Source organism: Acanthopagrus latus, chromosome 3, assembly GCF_904848185.1.
Source record: "Acanthopagrus latus isolate v.2019 chromosome 3, fAcaLat1.1, whole genome shotgun sequence".
NCBI lineage: Eukaryota > Metazoa > Chordata > Actinopteri > Spariformes > Sparidae > Acanthopagrus > Acanthopagrus latus.
In genome coordinates, this window is record NC_051041.1 from 13128599 (window position 1) to 13148331 (window position 19733).

Consider the following 19733-nt stretch of genomic DNA (forward strand, 5'->3'; position numbering starts at 1 on the left):
AAGTGAAGAAGTGACCTCACGGTAGCGTTCTGGAAGTTTGACAGGAAACCTACAAAAGTGAGACGAGGATGGAGAGCGAGAGTCTTTTTGTGTTTGAATGAGTCTGGTCTTTCGCCCCAGCAAATGTCAGTTCAATGACCGAAGACCCAATGTCCATTTCCAGCGCCGACCGCTCTCTCCGTCTCCCTCCTTCTTTCTCATTCTTTGTCATTGCCGTTTCCCTTTAAGTGCACTTTCGCCCACACCACTTGGAAATTGATTGAAACAAAATGTCACAATTATGCCCTGTAGCTCGCCGCTTCAATTATTCATCAATTAGGGGCTAGGCTCCTTTTTTTCTCTCCTCCGAGCTGATTTTTCATTCAGTTTGCTCGAGATGTATGGCTCCCCTGCTGTTAACCAGTCCAAAGTCATTAGTTTCTGGGTTTGCAATTAAACCTGATGCCTTATGCATGAGGCTCCGACTCAGTAGACACACGCAGCAGCGGCCGCGGCAGCTAGTGAACGAGCTAGCAAGCTCTGGAGGCGTGGATGGGAAATTAATTTGCTAGAAATGAAGTTCTCGCTCTCACTCCCTCCCACCCTCCCTCTCTCTCTCTCTCTCTCTTGTCTGGCAGGTTGGAACAGATGCCACTGGCTGGAGATGGAAAGAGATGGGGCAGCTATGGATTCTCAGTGCAGCAATGACAGGGGAACAGGATCTCACTAGATTTACCAGGTATTACTAGAATGCTGTCAGCAGTGTGCGACTCCACTGGGCCAATACGCCCGTCCTGACCTGTGCTTGTCTAGCTTGTGATGTAGAGTTTTGGTTCAAATGGTTTAGATAGGTGTTTGATTCAACTTTATGACCATTTCATTGAACTGTACTGCGTTGAACAATGAAGGGTTTCCATCATCGGGCCCATCCTTTTTGAAATACACGAGGGGGACGAAATAATAGAAACTCCTGTCAGGATAATACAATACCAAATGCAGCACACCAAAAGTATAACTGTTGAGTCTTCATGTAGGGTCAGTATTGAAAACTTTGCACTGCCAACTGTATGTCACATACCTGCACTGACCCACCAGTGTGAAAAAAAAGAAACAGTTAATCCAGGTATTTACACTCAGATTCATCACATACTGATCTGTTATCATCTGCTGCAATGTTTATTCTAGACCACATGTTGTCAACTGATGTTCCTGTTAAGCATCAAAGACAGAGTCCAACTACATGGACCGTTTTCCGTGTTCATTGGATGCCACCTAGTGACTGCAGAGTCTAACAACATCTGTGAGACCTGAAAAGGCCAAAAAACCCCATACACTGGAAATGGTAACCCTGTATCATTGATGTAAGATTATTTGAATCTTTTGTTTGAGTAAAAGTAACAATACAGCAGTGTGAAACCAATATCAGTTGAAGTAATAGTCCTGTATTAAAGTAAGGTAGAGCACAGAAGCATTACTAGAAAAATTGTCACAGTAAAAGTATTTGTTTTGGTCCTGTGAGTGATATATGATCATACTAGATATTATTCACTAGTTAATACTGATGCATCAGTGCAAAATTAGCATTTAACTGTTATCACCTAGTAACTACATCAGTCAGATAAATGGGCCGAGGAAAACTAAACAGTATTTCCCTTTGGAATGTAGTTTTGTAAAATGGAACTTATACCTGTCCAATTCATTCTTCAAGCATATAACCAGAGCAACCGCTAACTGCTGCTGACTGTAGCTGCTGTTAGTTAGCTAGTTAGCACAGTTGGCCATACAGCTAGCGGCTGAATCCTGTTAGCTGTTATCAACTCTCCCAAGTCTTTTCAAGTAGACTATTGCCTCTTGATGTAGAAAAGTGTCATTAGGTGACGGGACAGGCCAGGGCTAGCTGGTTAGCATGCTAACGTCAGAAGATACCTCTGCAACACAGTGCATAGATAGTCTTTTAACATGTCAGTGTCTTGAAACACTGCATCTTTGAAGGGTACTCTGTAGTTTAGAGAAGAAATTCAAACTTAGAATTTTATTTATTTTCAATATTAAGGAGGTAACATTACAAACTTAATAATATATGTTGGTTTTTTTTTCAGTTGCTGAATCAACAAGCTGTTGTTAGAGGAAAATAAAGTCCCCAGAACATTGCTTGAAGCTGAAAAGGTGGCAGGGTCCACCAAATGTAAATAAAGTCAATTGTGCTGCCCTTTAAGGTCAGGTTGTTTATTTAGTTTGTTTTAAAATCAATCAATGAAGATCTCTCTCTTCTGTTGAACATTTCTTCCCCAGTGCTACACAGTGCACCTTTAAGTATTGAAATTGACAATATGTACTTTGTTACTTTCCACCACTGTACCACAATATTATACTTTAATGTGTAACAAACAAAAAATGCATCTTCGTGTTGAGGTCTTTTGTTAAATTTGTGCAAATGGAGATCAGTGCGTACAGTTTTAATACCAAAAATGAGATGTGATAGTGATTTAACTGACGGATGGCACCTTTTCAATGACCTTGTGTTATTCTTGTAGCAACACCATAGTAGGAGTGTCCCTGCGTATTTAAGCACTTGTATGAGCATAGAAGGGCGCGGACTGGAATGGTCCGAACACCCTTCATCTTCATGTCCTGTAAGACACATATAAATACAACATTCAGTAACATGAAGAACTACATATTCATCTCTGCATTGTAATGAGTATGTTCTTGGACCTTCTTCGGACTGATAAAATGCACACACTCCAGCCAGGTGGTGAGGAAGGGGTTCAGGCAAAGCTCACAACAGTTGCCAGCGGCCACCAAGGCAGTTAAGGCCGGGTAGTGAGGAAGCATCCTGTGGACCAGAGAGGACCTGTTCCTGTCCTCCAGCAGCACAAATCTGGCAACCAGTTCCTGGCAGATAAAAACGAAGCGAGAACAATGAGGTGATTCCTTAAAGTGCATAATGTTATTTGTTATTGTTAAGTGTTGTACCATCAGTTTACCTTCAGCGAGAGCACCTCTCGGTCCTGCACCGCCGACATCGGCTCACAGCGCACAAACCTGTTGCCTTCACAGTGGAGCTCCCTCAGGGGCAGCAGGTGAAACTGCACAGAGGAACGTCCTGCGTCATAGAGCGAAGTTGCAATTTCATTTTTTTTTTTTAGATTCCACTGTGTCACAGCATTGTGCTGCTGAATTCTAATGCAGAACATACCTGAACGGGGAACATGAACAACTTGTTCCCAGCCACATCCAGTACTTGGAGTTTTGTCAGGGCCCTAATTCCCTGGGGGAAATGTAAGGCAAGTGTTTGCTTATGTAGCCGCCAAAGCATACAGTAAAACAGCAAAGCTGAAGATAGAACTCGACTGATACGTGGGTGATTCTTAAAGGGCAGTTTCCCCATAAAATCAAAAAACGTCTACAAATTTAAACTGCAAGACAGACACGAAGCCTGTTCGTATTCTGCACAGTGCTAGTGAATGACAATCATCATCATAGCCTACACCAAGGGTGTGGGTTACTGCAATTGTGGCATTACTGATTGTACATTAAACAGAGGGCAAAATTATGTAAGTACGAAAATCACGCTACATCTGGAATTATTGGCTGCAACGTTAGCTAGCTTAGTTAGCTTCGTTATTTAGCCTCTTGTCCATGAGTAACTGCACACTTCAGTCTGTGAAAGCAAGTAGTTCCAATATAAAACTGCTCACAACTAGGTCTGTGGATTATCTTAACTAACTGGATCATGGTTTTCACTACATTTTCAGTCCACTGCAGTCAAGAAAAGCAGAAATCTCTATGGCGTTACATCTCTATATTTCCAGAACTCACATTAAAATAACCTAGATGGATAAATTGCACTACAGGTAAGAGGAAAAATATGTATTTTTGATTTTATGGTGCACTGTCCCTTTAATATCCTGAAAAAAACTACCTCATTTTGAAATTTTAGGGTGAACAAGAATCAGGAGGAGCTGTCAGATGTGATGAGAGCTCTCTAACGGATCCGCTGACGGCATTTTAACCATCACAGCGGCGAACGAGCACCCACCTCTGGTAGGCTGGTCAGCTTGTTTCTGGCTAAGTACAGCTTGGTTAGCTCTTTGCACTGGTACAGCTGCTGAGGCAGCCCGGGCAGATTATTGGAGGTCAAGTTCAGCTCAGCCAGGCTGGTGAGGTGACCCAGCTCAGCGGGGACCTCCTCCAGCCGGTTGTCCAGCAGACTGAGATGTTGAAGCCTATGCAAACTGATGGGAAAGACGGGTTTGCATTAACATACAAGTTCATTATGGATGTATATCACACACATTATTCTTACAGATCCAGATGTCATCGAGTCAATTTCGGCCTCGCATCATGAACAGATGTCAGATCAGCGGAGCTCTTGGGTACAAGATACCTTCTAATCTCTGGAGGAAGTCTTTGAATCTGGTTGTGGTTCAGATTGAGCACAACGAGGTTGTGTAAGCCACCTGCAAAGCACAAATTACAAACAAAGTGGCTCATTTATAGTTCTTTTTAAACAAATCTTCCAAAGGTGCTAATCACGCAGAGGAGCGAGAGCCTACCCATCACCTCAGGTGCCACTACTGTAATTTGGTTGCTGAACAGATAGAGTTTCTTCAAGGACTCCAGATGGCCCAGAACAGCGGGGAGCTCCTTCAAGGCATTATTCCCCAAATGAAGCTCAGCCAGCTTGCAGGCGTTGCATAAGGAGAAATATTTAATCACAAATCTGCACGCCGTGTAACACATTTAAAGAATTGTCTTGGAAGTGTTCCAGCAGACAGATGAGCTCGGGAGCAAAACGAACGAGGAAAAAAAAAAATGAAGGGAGACTCACGCGTCGGAGAGAGAGCAGCTCGGCGGGCAGGGCAGTGATGGAGTTGTTGGTCAGCTGGAGGACCGAGAGCTTCCGTATCCTGAAGACGCACTCGGGAACTGCTTTTATTTTCCGAGAGGTCAAATTCAAGGAGGTCCCCTGGCCATACAGAACTCTAGCTACAGACTTTTCCATTTGGGAGAGGAAATTAAGTGTCAAGAACCCGTGCTCAGGTTTCCATGGCGACGAGACGCTCGTCGGCTCGTCCGTGACGTTCAGCTTCGAGGCAGCAGCGGCCTCTAGCGGTGGCAGTAGAGTATAGCAGCATGTTTACACCCAAGTGCACTCTGCTGAGGGGCTTGTGGGCTCACTGACATAAGAAATTCTGCTTCCACGCTGATGCATGAATTATTGAAAGATCCAAATAAAAGTTAACATATAAAGATCCAAAATGTCTGAGCACCTTGCATGGCCGCCACCGCCATCAGTGTATGAATGTATGTAGTCAGTCGCTTTGGACAAAAGCGTCTCCTAAATGTATTGGAATAAGTCACACTTTTCTATGTTTTGTAAATCTTAATCTTAAAAAACAGCTGCTGCGTAAGCGGTCAAGTAATTGTAATGCTGTGTCAAGAACCATATTTCCCTCTGAAATGTAGTGGAGCATAAGTATAAAGTAACATAAATGGAAAAATAGTAAATGGAAAAAGTAAAGTACCTAAAAATGTTGTACTCAAGAAGATTACTTTAATAAATTGTATAAATGTACATGGTTACCTTCCACCACTGGCATTTCCAACACAACTTAAGGACAATATGCAAGGCAGCTTTTGATTATATGTGTGTGTAGTTTATCACAAGCAGATATAACATGTACATGTTTGACCATGCCTTATTTTACTAACTTACTATAAATTAACCTGAGGGAGGACATCTGTGGTTAAAAGGCTTTGCAGAGAGACTGAGACAGTAGTGTGCAGATACTTCTTCAGCTTTTTGTGCAGATCTCTGTTGCTTAACAACTACAAAGAAGTCTTAAGTTAAAGAAATATAATGTGCATATTTCACAGTCTCGTGTTGAAAACAGTAGCAATTTAAAAACAATGAATATTACTTACCTCATCGTAAAAAAAAAAAAAAAAAATGAATAAAGCAGTGACGTCAGTGGTATCATATATATTTATGTAACACTGATATGAGTTACAGGTTTGACGATTCAGTTCATTCCAAGATCACTGAAAAAAATCCAATAACCTCCACAGTGCTGACATTTGGTTGAGTGACATGCACGCTCAAAAGCTCTTACAAACTCTCCCGCTCAGGTGGATTTGGATTTTTTTTTCTTAAAATGTGTTACACCTTTATCTTCTCAAAATGAGTTGAAGGGAAGGTGGGAGGTCTTTGGGACAGACTAAGAGAGTCCGGCGTAAAATCAGTTACACATTAACTTCCTTTCTATGCTATTTTCATTAGCATGATGATGCTGCTCTCAGAGGCGAGGGGTTTTGTTAGATTTCTCTCACCCCACTGATTTCTTTTGACTTCAAAACATAAAAGCACTGTTAAGCATTAAATGCAACATTCTCTGTTAACCTCAGCTTATCAATGTCTTCAATGAGGGGAGGTCTCCCTCCAAATACACTTGTATTCAGGGCCCCTTGGTGTGAGTGGTTCGAACACTCGCTGCGTCTCACGCACACTGGTTTGTCACACCAAGACTAGGCCGTCTCTCAGCTGTCCTCTGCATTGGCAGGGTCCTTTAGCTGCTCCACAGAATTGTAGTGCTCTCCCAGTCCATAGGCGTGACGCATGTAACTGCAATAAAAAGGAAATACATTGAGAACTAACATAATTACAGTTTGTATTTAAGATATCCAAAATCACAAAGTGAAATTAAGGCTTGTTTGCCACAGCAGCTTTTAACTGTCATACATCAAACCCTAAAATCTAAATGCAATATATCAATATATATTAGATTCATATATATATATATATATATTATATATATATATATATATATATATATATATATATATATATATATATATATACACACACATACACATTTTTCAACTAATTTAGCTGTATATACTTGAACAATTATTCAATTATAAAATCTCCTGCCAAACATAACAACATAGACACAACGTACACAAGAGTGATGGGGTCACTATCAAATTCCTCCCCGATTTTTATAGTCGAGGCGTCAGCCTGGATCACTTCTATCGGCAACTGAAGAACTTGGGTCAAAGCGCGCAGCTGTGGGGGAGAAGACATGAAGAAGAAAAGAATATGTATTTTTTTTCCATATCTTAATTTGCATGGCTTAATAAACATGAACATTTATCTGACATATGACTTGAAAAAATGCTTATACTGCACTCTGTTTATGTAACTAGGCAAAGTGTGGTAACTTTAATCTTAGTGTCTAATTCTTATTCTATTATTACATTGATTCCAAATTCGATTTTTTTCATTTGCATTTGAAAAAAGCTGTAATAGATTATACTTAATGAATGATTAAGAAAAGTTCAAGCAATCCCTGAAGTATTTGTAAGTATTATTTTGTGTACAATCTACTAAGATAGCTTGATATGCCATTTTAATTGCAAAATTTCTGTCAACATCTGCTCCCTCAAACTGCTATTTTTCTTTTTAGACAAAGTTGTCAAAAGGTATTTTTTAAAATAGACATTCCAAAATTGTAGTTAATGTGCCTTGGCTTTGTAGGACAAGAACAGATCAGTGCATCCGTGTTTGAATTTAAAACTACTCACTTCCAGTTGTCCACCCCATGCTGCCGTGTGCTCCACATCACTGCAGTATTTCTCAAACTCATCTATAAAGCAGCACAAACATTTCTATTAATACGGTGCACACACAAAAGTACTTTCTAAAAACACACTATGTCATTTTTAAATCTGTATGGCTGGCACACTCTCGTACCTATGGTCAGATTGTTTCTGCCAACCAAAACAAAGATAGAAGTGTTACCTGTTGTGTACATGTCACCGGTGCTGGGGTTGGTGAGGAAAGGCAAGAAGTCGTCAGCGTGGTTTCTCATGTGCTCGGCAGTGCGAGACCGCAGTTCTTTCACACCCTTTGACCCCGGCTAGAACAAAACAGAACAGAATATGTACTCTCTGTGTAGGAACTCATAACAAATGTTTAAACCTTTATTGTCATTTTGTCGAAGCAGCATTGTGACATTGTGAAGACACTTTTGCCCATCCAGATAGGTACTCAAACCACAGCTATAGCCGTTAACACACCAAACACTGTGTGTACCTGTGACCGCTGTGCCAGCTGATCTTCAACAGCTCGGTACATGCAGTGGCCGTCGGAGGAGATCTCCTTGATCTGAAGCTGCTGCTGGGCGAGTTTCTGAGCCAACATCAAACCCTCCTGGTGCCTCACTCCCTGCAGGTTTTCCACCTCGGCCTCAGCTATCCTGCTCTCCCTCTCCTTCTCCTGGGCAGCCTTCTTGTCCTGGAGAGGATCATTGAATAAAAGACACATTTAATTATCAATCACAAATGAAATGTTAAGGAACAAACAATAATCATACTGCTGTCTAATACATTTGCATTTTATTTATGGTTTGTTTATGGCAGTTAAAGTAAATAAAAGGTCATAGATTATTAACCCAAAGTGTGCCTCCATTTGACAGTGTTGTGTGCAATAACAAATCGCACTTTAACGGTTTGATTGGAAGTGGAACATGTATCTCACCCGTCTCTTCTGGGCCTTGGACACACGTGACTGTTTGACCTCTTTTTCATCTTCATCCTCTATCTTCACGGTGTTCACTCCATTTATCACCTCTGCCACCTGTGTGAGATTGGTTGTTTTGCAGATTGACATTTATGTAACAAACAGACTTAATTTAAGCATTTATTACCCTTGTTATGCAATACATCATAAAGAAATTGCATTTAGAGGAGTACATATTTTAAAGACAGTTAAGCCTCATAATGTTGACGTTTACCTTTGTGTCAGTTGTAGGCTTGAGTTGCCTGATTTCCTCCTCGTGTTTCTGGCTGAGGTCAGCCTCCAGTTTGGCGATCTCTTCCGTCAACTGTTTCCTCTTTTTCTTGTCGTTTTTGGGGACTGCATTTTTCATGCTCTGGATTTTGGCTGCAAATGAAGCACGAGAGTTTATAATCTGACAAAACAATACGATATACACAGGGTAAAGGTCTCGGGCGGTGCTGAATCTTGAACGGAAAAGCTAAAACTAAATCCAGGTCAGGACAACCAGTATGACAGAGGAAACACCTTATTAAAGCACCTTAATGTTAGGTTGTTGTACATTTTTATTTAAGCATTATAGCAATGTGTTATAGAAAAGTGCTGTATGGGCGGCTGTGGCTCAGGGGTGCAGCCAGTTAACTTCTTGTTGTCGGAAGGTTGCTGGTTCAATTTCCCTGGTCTACATGTAACAAGTGTTTTTGGGCAAGATACTGAACCACTAACTGCTCCTGATGTGCTGGATGGCACCTTGCAAGGCAGCCACCGCCATCAGTGTATGAATGTATTTATGAATTAATGTAGGTCACTTTGTACAAAATCATCTACTAAATGCCCTAAAATGTAAAAATAGCGTTAAAATAACGCAGCCCACATACCAGTGATAGCAATCATAAAGAGCGCATATATTAAACTTCAAAATCTCAACCTCTGCTGTGACATCACAGCTTGTATATCTCATTTGACATTAATGATGGGAGTGCTTCCATCATAATAAAAAGCTTGACAGATTCAATCCACAGTGTTTCAGTTCTCTGTCCTCTCTGACTCTGTGCGTCTTACCTCTAAAACTACAATCCTTGTGAGCTGCTAGTCAAAAACACAAACTGCACAAATGGACTGACAAATACATTTTAAGACTCATGACACAGTTATTATAGTTATGGGTACCACATTGTCCCCCACTGTGGTATAATATTTCAGTTTGCTCGTGGCTGAATTGGGCTCAACTCCAGGAAATAAAACAAAGACGTGAGCTGCGAGCAACCTAATGGAACATGTTGAATTTGAACCACGGACAACGCCAGAGAACAGCCGGTGTTAGCTACCTTGCATGTCTTTCTTTTCCTTGCGGTGCTTCTTTGCCAGCAGCTCCTCTGGTGTCTCCACTGTCTCCTCCTCCATGACTGGGTGCTGCTCACTGTCTTCAATGGGAAGTTTTTACGAGCTGTGCGAGACCATAAAACAAACGACGTGTCCTGCTGTGTTCTAAACTCTGGCACAACACTGACAAGAGGTTCAAAAATATATTCCACAATGAATAAAATGTGCTGATATGGCCTTAACCGGAAGAGACGAGGGGAGAAGGGCGGAGCTTTATTCTTCTTCTTCATCTGGACTCCGGAATTAACGATGCTGTACCGCTGCTACCGCCCCCTGCGGCCAGTTAGTGTACTGCAGTTCTGTCTTGTAGCAGCCAGGTAGTCAGGTTTGTGACATAATATAATATAATATAATATAATATAATATAATATAATATAATATAATATAATATAATATAATATAATATAATATAATACCTTTAAAAGTACATAATTAAACATAAAAACACCAAGAGCAAGAAAAACAATGGGTACCAGTCATGTATCTATTAAAATGGAGCAGTGAAAGACTTGAGTGCAATGTCAAGAATAAGGTACAGTGTAAAAAAGAAAAAAATATGCGCATTGCGTCTTTATTTATTCATGTGAATTAAATGCAATGTTTTTATCAGAGAACATCTGAATGACTGTTACAAGATGCTTCGTTTTGCTTTCCCATTTACATTCTCAAATATGCAATGAGGTTGATAAGAATATGAATTCATATTTAAATTTAGACAAAATAAAGTTATTTTTTCTGACATCAGTCAATTTTGGACCCTGACTGATGCTACTGCATCTCTGCATGGCCCGATATACACTTATTGTTTGTGGGGATCCCGCAAATGTGGTTATCAACAACTTGCGACTGATGGAGGCAGAACATTTTACAGTTCGACATGGTCTTGAAAAAAGTAACCGTCACTAAAAATGTAATAATGATAAATGACCACAGCTACTTTTTATCCTGCATGATAATTTCAGAAAAAAAGAAAAATCGTATCGCATTTGGGACGACATATACACTGATACCGATATATCAGCCAAACCGATATATCAGTTGATTTATAGTCATTTTAGCTTCTTTCTTGTTGGAAGGGAAAATCGAAAAGACGTTTTGGATCATTTACAATACTTAAATTCCTAGTGTCAATTTTGGCAATATTTAGTGTAGTGTTAAACTGTCAAATATTCTGCCTCCGTCAGTGTGTGATAATCACATCTGACCTCCTAGCTGGTATCATCCTTGGTGCCAAATATCAAGCATCTGTCAGGCGAGGCAATATATTTAAAACATGCATGCAAATATTACCAATGATCCTGTACAAACATAGCAAGCCCTTCATCTGCAGGCAAATGCCACATGCAATAGTAATATCACATAAATGATCCATTTTATTGGGATGTGACGGGTTGACGGGCTGACTTCTGGAGGGCAGACGTGCTGTGTGACGTGGCACGGGGGGCGGAAGAGCTTGTTTGTGTTTTGGTTCTAAGGGGAAGTTGCGAGAAGAAAGAAAGGAGGAGACGTGACGGGATTGTTGAAATTATTTTCTTGGTTCCCCAACACCGCCTCACCACAGTGTCCCGGGTTCTGTGTGTAAATACTACAGCGGTGGTATTCAAAGTTCAAAACATCGTCTGGCTCGCAGGTAGCGTACTTGACATGATTCGACAACTTGTGGTTTCCAGTTGGCTGACTGGCTAACGCTAACGTTTGCCCAGTTGTCATCGGGGACTAACGTTAGCTAACGCCGTCGCTAGCTGTCTCCAGCTAATGTCGGTGATGTTTGATAGCTAGGGTAGGACAGAAATGCAGGCCGTTGTCACGTCCCGTGTAGTCCAGCTGTCTCTCTTCTGTATTGCTGCTGTGTCATTAGCAAGCGCCTGATATTGTAAGCTGTACAGTTGTCTTTGTCCTAGCTAATAGCTAACTGGGTGGAATCAGGTCAGTGGGTGGAATGCTAACGGCGCTAGCAAGCTAACATTAGTGTTTGTCAAACGAGGGTTTGGCTACTCCCTATTAAAACATTACCCAACTAGCAAAACACTTCAGTTTAACACTATCAAACAATACAACGACTAGCTTGTTGACCCATGGCATTCCCTATTGTTTGTGCAGCTGAGCCTGTCGCTTTAATGTGCTTTTCTCAAAGTGGTTGGGAAGCTGACGTTACTTGCCAGTGAGAAAGCTATGGTTGGCTAACAGCAAGTAAGCTAACTAGCCAGACAACAACAACAAAAAAAGAATGTGGAAAATGGCGTCGCCTTCTAAAATCAAAACAGATCGCTTCATGACACCAACTAACGTGAGCGAAGTGTGTACAGTCTACTAACGACAGTTACATCCAAATATTTTTGGGCATGGCAGTGCGCAGCGTTTGTTGACAGTCCCTGTCATCAGTCTGAGTAAACGCACTTACTGTTTTTCCGCAGCAGTTTCGCATGTGTGTTGGTTTTCTCACTGCTTCTTGACAGTCTTACCTTGGTTATTCTAAACGATTACACGCCTGAACTTACTGCCTCGCTGGTCAGCTTCATGGGCTTTGTCTCCCTAAAGCCTGTCATCAGAACACACGTGGATGTGTTTTGTATTGTAAGAAAATAACTTGACAGGTGTTTAAAATACATTTTTGAATGCTTATATTATTATTAACACATAGGCTTTTTTTCTACCTCCCAGATACTTGCTTCGGCTGTCCTATTTCTGCACTTGTTGTCTTAATGTGTGATCAGGACATATATAACCTGTTGATGCTCTGATGGGTTAATGGCTGACATAACCTCTGCAGTCATGAAGGGGGCAGTTGACAGACTGACACAATACCACTGGTGATTACACCTTTTTGGTTTTATATATAGATATACCAGATCCCCTCGGTAGTGTATGTAATACAGTAAGCATCTGTATGATCTAATACAGTCTGCAGCCTTATATCATTTGATGCAGTGTAACATAAGTTGAGGTCTCGCATGTATCCAAAGAGGGCACCAACCCCTTTATCAGCAAGGTTAGCTTTTTCACAGTCATTGTACTTTACTGGCTTAGAAAGCATGTCTGAGAATGATAAGGGATCTGTGTTATTGTCAGCACACATATTATCTGTCTCCTGAATGAGGGAGATGGTAGTGGTTGCCTGTTGGAACTCATAATAGTCATTTTTGTGGTCAGAGATAGGATTCCACAAAACAGTGCTCAGGACAAATTCTCCCTTCGAAATCAACACACACAGCAGTTTTCTCCTGACAACAGTCATCTGTTGTATACAAATAAGTCAGCAGTTCAAACCTAAATAAGTTACTAAGAAATGCATGAATGCATGGCATGTATCCATATGGAGGTTCTCGCAGTTGTAAACAGGCTGGAGTAATGTGGGTGGGTTAAAACTCTTTCGTGGTTCTTGACAAGGCTTCCTTTGCTAACTGTGTATGGTTGTGGTGAGCTTCCTTTGCCCTTTTTCATGATGTCACTTGGATAGACACTGTACCACAACTGTGAAAAAAACTGTAAATGATTACATTATTATAGTTGCAAATGCTTTGCATGTTTGAAGTACTTTCAACATGGAGTTAATTGACTGTATCTAAATGGCTTGAAAAAAGTTTGACACAATTATAGAAAATAAGTTCATTTTTTTTCTAGGGTTGCACAAGATGGTAATGATAATGTGATGGCAGTGTAATCAGTGGGAATGATCATATTGGCATCACAATTTTAATTTTCTCTTTTAAAAAAATGTTTTCTTTTGTTTTTGGTGTCTGTACCAAACAAATGTTTTCTTGATTGGTTGGCCAGTACATCTCTCCATCACTGTAGTACTTTATTATAATGCTATGTCGTCACATCTTTTTACCTTAGTTAAAAGAATTGCCACCTCTTGCAATTTTGGACATTGCATTTAGCCATATTGTGATTTTGATTATATTTTGATTAATTGTGCAGCCCTAGGTTTTTATAACTTGAAGACAAAAAAGAAGTTAAGATACTATATACATTCTAAGTACTGTATAATTTGTTAGCATTTTATTTTATGAAATGTATGATTTTAATGAAAACCTATTTATTGCCTTCACGTGTGAAAATGTTAACTCTTTTTTTTTTTGAAGTGGCAAATGGTAACCAGAAGATATTCTGTGTTGCTACGGAAGCTTTGTAGAAACCTGCTGCTTATTGAAATGGCCTCTGTAAAACGTGTTAAGTTCACGATGTAAAAAGGTGTGACAGTACTCTGCTAAAATTCAAATCTGACATATGAAAATAAGGGTGTGATGCATCACTTTGAATGAACTGGCTTTGCTGTAAGTGGACTCACAAGCTTTGTCACTCAAAAAACAGGCAGGACCTCACAATACCATCAAAATGTATTAGTAACAGCATAGAGAGTATTTCTGACTACATAACTAATGGTTCTTATGCTACTCCACTACATATAGCGTTAGATCTCAATTGAAAACTTGATCTGTTGCACGGAGTAGAGCCTCCATGTTAATAACTAGGTCTGTTTTGTGAGCTTAGGATGATTTCGATGTACTGTTGTTAATGTTTTTTTTTGTCTCTGTGAAATTAAATGTTTAATTCATCATTCTGTCATAGTTTAGTCTCGGAAATTGCAGACGGCCTAATGTTTGTCCTCAGAATTCTTGAAATACCCAGTGTCACATGTTCATTAAGACATCCAGTGAAAAGGTCACGGCTTAGACTTGTGTTTTGCTCAGTTAGGGTAACATAGCCTGCACCCCTTTCACTTCAACGGAAGCAGATGAGTCTCACTTGATACCCTTTTCTATCGTTAAGTTTATTTCTATAGATTTTATATGCCTCACCTTTTGGCATGCCTGTATCTTGAAAGCACTGCAAACTGCCCACACAAATTGATTTGCTGTCAGTAGGCTTTATCCTTTCCTCTTATTGCACTCAGTAATACTGTAAATCTCTTGCCACGCAGAGTCTCTTATCATATCAAATCAAGGAAAAAGACAGTTTCACTGTTGAGTGTAGTTTTGGAGCTGTTGACATCATGTTTCACTCTAAGCGGATGTTTAGATGTGGAATCGTTTCACATATATGTTCATTACCTGTTTTTGCTTCCTGTTTCTTGCAGCAGAAGTCCTGATAGTGAGGTTTGGCACACAGGACACCGGGGGATCTGACTAGGTCATGGCCAATCGGGGAGGTGCTACGAGACCCAATGGACCCAATGCGGGGAACAAGATCTGTCAGTTTAAGCTGGTACTGTTGGGGGAGTCAGCCGTGGGCAAGTCCAGCTTAGTGCTCCGCTTTGTCAAGGGTCAGTTCCACGAATTCCAGGAGAGCACAATAGGAGGTGAGCTTCAAATCAAAAGACCCAGGCTGTTTCTCATGTGCTGCCAGTTGGTTGCAGATCAAACGGGTGTGTTTGTGTCTGTTGGATTTTGCTTTTGCTGAATTACTTGCCTAATTATGTGAGATTCAAGGTAGCCAGATAAGTGCTCTGATATTGTAATTTTTATAATTTGAAGTTCCCCATTTTGTTTTGTAGTGAAGATCATTGCCACATTGTAAAATGGAACTTAAACCTCACAAACATCTGTTTCTTTTCCACTTCAGCTGAAATGTTATACTCCAGTGTGGGCCATAGATTGTGTCACGTAATGGAAAAACTGATAATGCTTTGTTTGGATATAAATTTATGACCTCTTTTGTTTACAAAGTATTGTGTTGGAGAGGATATTGATTGTCTAACGCTCACTAACCCCTCACTTTATCCTTCTTTTCAGCGGCTTTTCTCACTCAGACAGTGTGTCTAGATGACACAACAGTGAAGTTTGAAATCTGGGACACTGCAGGTCAGGAGCGTTACCACAGTTTGGCACCCATGTATTACAGAGGAGCGCAGGCGGCCATCGTGGTTTACGACATCACAAACGAGGCACGTTTGCTCACCCTTGACTAAATGGTTCATGCAGTTTTTCCCAAACATACCTTAAACGTCACGCTACGTGACATATTAATGTGGTAAAGGTACAGTCAGATTACCTCAGCACTGTACAAAGAGTTGTAGTTCAAATACAGATGGTGGCTTATATGAAAATGTCTGACTTGTTGCTGATAACATGACTGTATTAACGGATTGCACTATTTTTCTTCTATTTGCAGGAGTCCTTCGCACGGGCAAAGAACTGGGTAAAGGAGCTGCAAAGACAAGCTAGCCCTAATATAGTCATCGCCCTGTCAGGCAACAAGGCTGACCTCGCCAGCAAGAGAGCTGTCGACTTCCAGGTCAGAGCAAACAAGCTGTGTCTTGGAAATCAGTCCTGTTTTTTGCAATTCTTGGGAATACTCCCACATCTAATGGATATTGCTGCGGTTCTGTTTTATTTGAATACATCCAGTAGCTACATTAAGAGTGATTATTCCAATCTCAGCTCCAAGTCTGATTGTCTTGTCTTGCCCCTGAATGTGTGAGAGCGTATTGAAATCTCACGGTCGTTTACGCTGTGTTGACAGGATGCCCAGTCCTACGCAGACGACAACAGCTTACTTTTCATGGAGACGTCGGCCAAGACATCTATGAATGTGAATGAGATATTTATGGCTATTGGTGGGTACTTTCCTGACACTTTATTCAATGAGTTTGCCAGTGCATTTGTAAAGTTGTAACTTGAGCCAAATTGATTCATCCTGTTGGTATTTGTTTAGGTAGCAGTTGATATTTATCCTGCTGAACTGAAGGGTTGGCATAGAGATTATCAAAGTGACTGAATTTTCCCTGCATATGAGAAGTTTATTGTTGTTTTAGCTTGATTTGTTTTCATCCCCTCAGCAAAGAGATTGCCGAAGAGTGAGCCTCAGGCTGCAGGAGCCAGTAGCGGGCGGAACCGGGGAGTGGACCTGACAGAAGCTGCCCAGCCAGCCAAGGCTCCATGCTGCAGTAACTAACATGAAGAACATCCCCCCCCGCCCCCCCACCCATCCAACATGTATAGCAGTAACTAATGCGGCTGATGCCCCGAATGCCACTGCGGTTACTAATGCAATGTGTTGTACTCTTATCTCTCATTTGCAAAACAAGAAAAGAAGCCCCCCCCTTCCCCCATGCCATTACACTGATTTCTGCCTCTTTTCCTTCATCACAATTCTGCTGCTACTTGGTTATACCCTCTGTCCATTTTTTTTTCCTACTTTCTGCCTCTCACCATGTCACATCTATCAGTTATTATTGATAGATAAATGATATTAGAGATGTTAGTGCACCCTGCCTTCCATCATCTTCCTTCCAGTGTGAAGATATGAGTTTCATCAAGAGGAAGTGGTCACTTCCTTTTTTTCTGGGATAGCTTAAGACTTTACTACTGCATTTCTAATACCAGTCTTGTTTTTGTTCTTTTTTTAAAAAGTAATTTTGTTAATTATTGTTTGCTCTACTTTTTGTCAAATTTATGGGTGCACATACTTGTATACTTACATGGCCTAAAATTGAGAAAAAAAACAACCTTTTCGTCTGCAGTAGCACAGAAAAAAAAGTTTATTAGAGGGGTGTATACTTGTGAATCTGAGAAAGGCGGGGTTGAAGAACGATAGAGAAGGAGAGGAAGCTCCACACTGCTCTCTTGTCACGGGACCCTTTTAACTTAAGAGTTTAAAAACATTCATGAACTGTAGTCCTCTCATATTCTGTATGTATGTGTGTCTCTCTCTCGCTCTCTTGGATTCCCTCTTGCCTGCCCAGGTTGGCCTTTCCCCCCCACTAAACCCCAAAGTAGCACGAGTGTACATACTCTTCTACCACCCCCAAAGCTCCATTCTGGGGCCCTGCCTGCTTCTTACTGTCCCTAGTGGCATTGTGCAATGTTTCACAGTATTTACTCTGTGACCTGAGTGTCTGCAAGGACCTATGCAGCACAGCAAAAAAAAAAAAAAGAAAGAAAAAAACTCTGTTCCACCCAGCTCTCTCAACAACAAGGCACAGGGGCCTCTGAGATACACATAAGTGTCACCACCTCCCCGTCTCCTAATGCAGTGTCCTTTCATAAATCTTGAGTAGACCATCCCTTTGTGGTTACACTGGGGGTCTCTTGGTTTCTGTCTTTGGATGATTTAGTTGATGCAGATGTCCTTTTTCGTTGTGTTAATGTTGCTGGACCTGGTTTAAAAAAAAAAAAAAAAAAAAAAAAAAGCAAAGGTGATGGTATTGAGATGGGAGTTGCAATATGAAAGGCTGCTTCATTTATCACCTTTCAGTCATTATTATTTGTCATCTCCTCTTGATTAGGAAGTGCTTTTAGACACAGCCGTGTGTCAGCGTGTACAAACTGGGCCTATGCTGGCTGGCTGATGACAGATTTCACCCATAGACTCGGATCACATGTGCCCATTTATGTGTGTATGTGTGCTCTTTGGACACACGTTTGCACACGAACACACACGTTGCATTGATCTATTCCATCTGAAAGAACTGAAACATTATTGTACATAAGCACACACACACACACACACACACAGTCTGTTACACTTCTTCCTCACTTTACTTAAGCACACACTTTTTTCCCTGTCCCCCCACTGTACATTGTCACACACACACACATACACACACACATAAATATATACATAACAGTACATCTGGTCCATAACTCTTTTTACAAGTCTGTCTTACTCATGCCTTGCACTAATGATGCTCATGAATATATCCTGTCATAATAACAGCCAGTGTGATATAAATATACATATATAAATAAATATAAATATATAAATAATATACTGTAAATAGGGTGTTGCAGTGTAGTCTACCTTTTTTTTTTTTTTTCTTCGATTTACCAGTGACAGGACTAATGCTTGCTAGGGAGTTGTCTAGATAATCAAAACAAAAAAAAGAACTGTACAGTTAGCAGAAAAACAGCTACAATCTGGGTTTGGAGTTTTGTTGCTGTTCCTTTTTTTTTCACACAAATGGTTAAATTATAATCAGTGGTGGTCTTTATAAATGTATGTAGTGTTATTAACAAACAAAAAAAATGAAATTGCATTTATTTAGTCGTCTGTCTTGTACCTTTTTCTCAGAAGGAAAAAATAATATCCAAATGTTTTTGGTTTTCTATTTTTTAACATGATCTCCTTCATGCATTTCACTAATTCTGTTTTTTTTTTTTCTTTAGTGGTCTCAGGCTACGATGCCTTTGTCCAATACTAATTCCTGTGAGTAGATCTGAACTTGCAGAGCCACCATTTGTAAAAAGCTCCAGAATTTATCAAGTCAGACACAACCCGAAAAACAGTTTGATTAACCAACCGTCTGCCCCACCTCAATAACATCTCAGTAACCTTGTGAAGACTTTGTAGGAACAGTGTAACAGCTATCAGCAGGCAAGATGGTGATTTCATGAATAAATGAATTAACACATAAGGATGTAAATTGTATGTTTTTCTGGGTTTTTTTTCTCCTTTTTTTTTTTTTTTGCCGTGAACACTTAATTGCAGCTGAAAACATTTAAATGCAAGCATTTTACAGTACTGTTATGTAATGACCAAATAAAAACTGAAATAAATTTGATCATTTATTATTGTACTCAGGCTGTGTGTGTGTGTGTGTGTGTGTGTGTGTGTGTGTGTGTGTGTGTGTGTGTGTGTGTGTGGACAATGTGTGGAGTGTTTTTCAGCCAGTGGTCAAAAAGTTAATGTCTTTTCCTTCTCTGACCTTTAACCTGACAGTGTCTCTATAATGTCAGAATTTGATTAGATGCCATGTTTTCCTTTCTTTGAGAGAAACTGAAAAAAATTCTATGAACACATTGTATTTCTGTATTTTAATGTAACACTGGGATATTAAGTTTTAATCGTCTTATTAGGATCAATT

The 19733-nt window shown here is 40.3% G+C and overlaps 3 protein-coding genes across 4 annotated transcripts; 1 reads left to right on the forward strand and 2 right to left on the reverse strand.

Annotated features, from left to right (window-relative positions):
• Window positions 1-2335: 2335 nt before the first annotated feature.
• lrrc69 (leucine rich repeat containing 69) lies at window positions 2336-5054 on the reverse strand. The gene is made up of 8 exons (XM_037093354.1): window positions 4814-5054; window positions 4539-4665; window positions 4370-4442; window positions 4022-4217; window positions 3179-3250; window positions 2967-3068; window positions 2695-2874; window positions 2336-2610 (listed from the first exon to the last, which is right to left on the reverse strand). The coding sequence occupies exons 1-8, from the start codon at window positions 4985-4987 to the stop codon at window positions 2488-2490; spliced, it is 1047 nt and encodes a 348-aa protein (XP_036949249.1). The 5' UTR covers window positions 4988-5054; the 3' UTR covers window positions 2336-2487.
• Window positions 5055-5953: 899 nt separating this feature from the next.
• On the reverse strand, window positions 5954-10138 carry otud6b (OTU deubiquitinase 6B). Its single transcript, XM_037092995.1, has 8 exons — window positions 9871-10138; window positions 8781-8929; window positions 8525-8623; window positions 8081-8281; window positions 7787-7904; window positions 7570-7631; window positions 6945-7051; window positions 5954-6607 (listed from the first exon to the last, which is right to left on the reverse strand). The coding sequence occupies exons 1-8, from the start codon at window positions 9944-9946 to the stop codon at window positions 6523-6525; spliced, it is 897 nt and encodes a 298-aa protein (XP_036948890.1). The 5' UTR covers window positions 9947-10138; the 3' UTR covers window positions 5954-6522.
• A 1206-nt stretch (window positions 10139-11344) lies between these two features.
• Window positions 11345-19430, forward strand: LOC119016765 (ras-related protein Rab-5A). 2 transcript variants are annotated; one of them, XM_037092997.1, is made up of 6 exons: window positions 11345-11555; window positions 15009-15227; window positions 15661-15812; window positions 16040-16162; window positions 16391-16484; window positions 16707-19430. In XM_037092997.1, the coding sequence occupies exons 2-6, from the start codon at window positions 15062-15064 to the stop codon at window positions 16820-16822; spliced, it is 651 nt and encodes a 216-aa protein (XP_036948892.1). In that variant the 5' UTR covers window positions 11345-11555; window positions 15009-15061; the 3' UTR covers window positions 16823-19430. The 2 variants fall into 2 exon arrangements, with proteins under 2 accessions (XP_036948892.1, XP_036948891.1); XM_037092996.1 differs by having other exon boundaries at window positions 11346-11555; window positions 15006-15227.
• The last annotated feature ends 303 nt before the right edge of the window (window positions 19431-19733 follow it).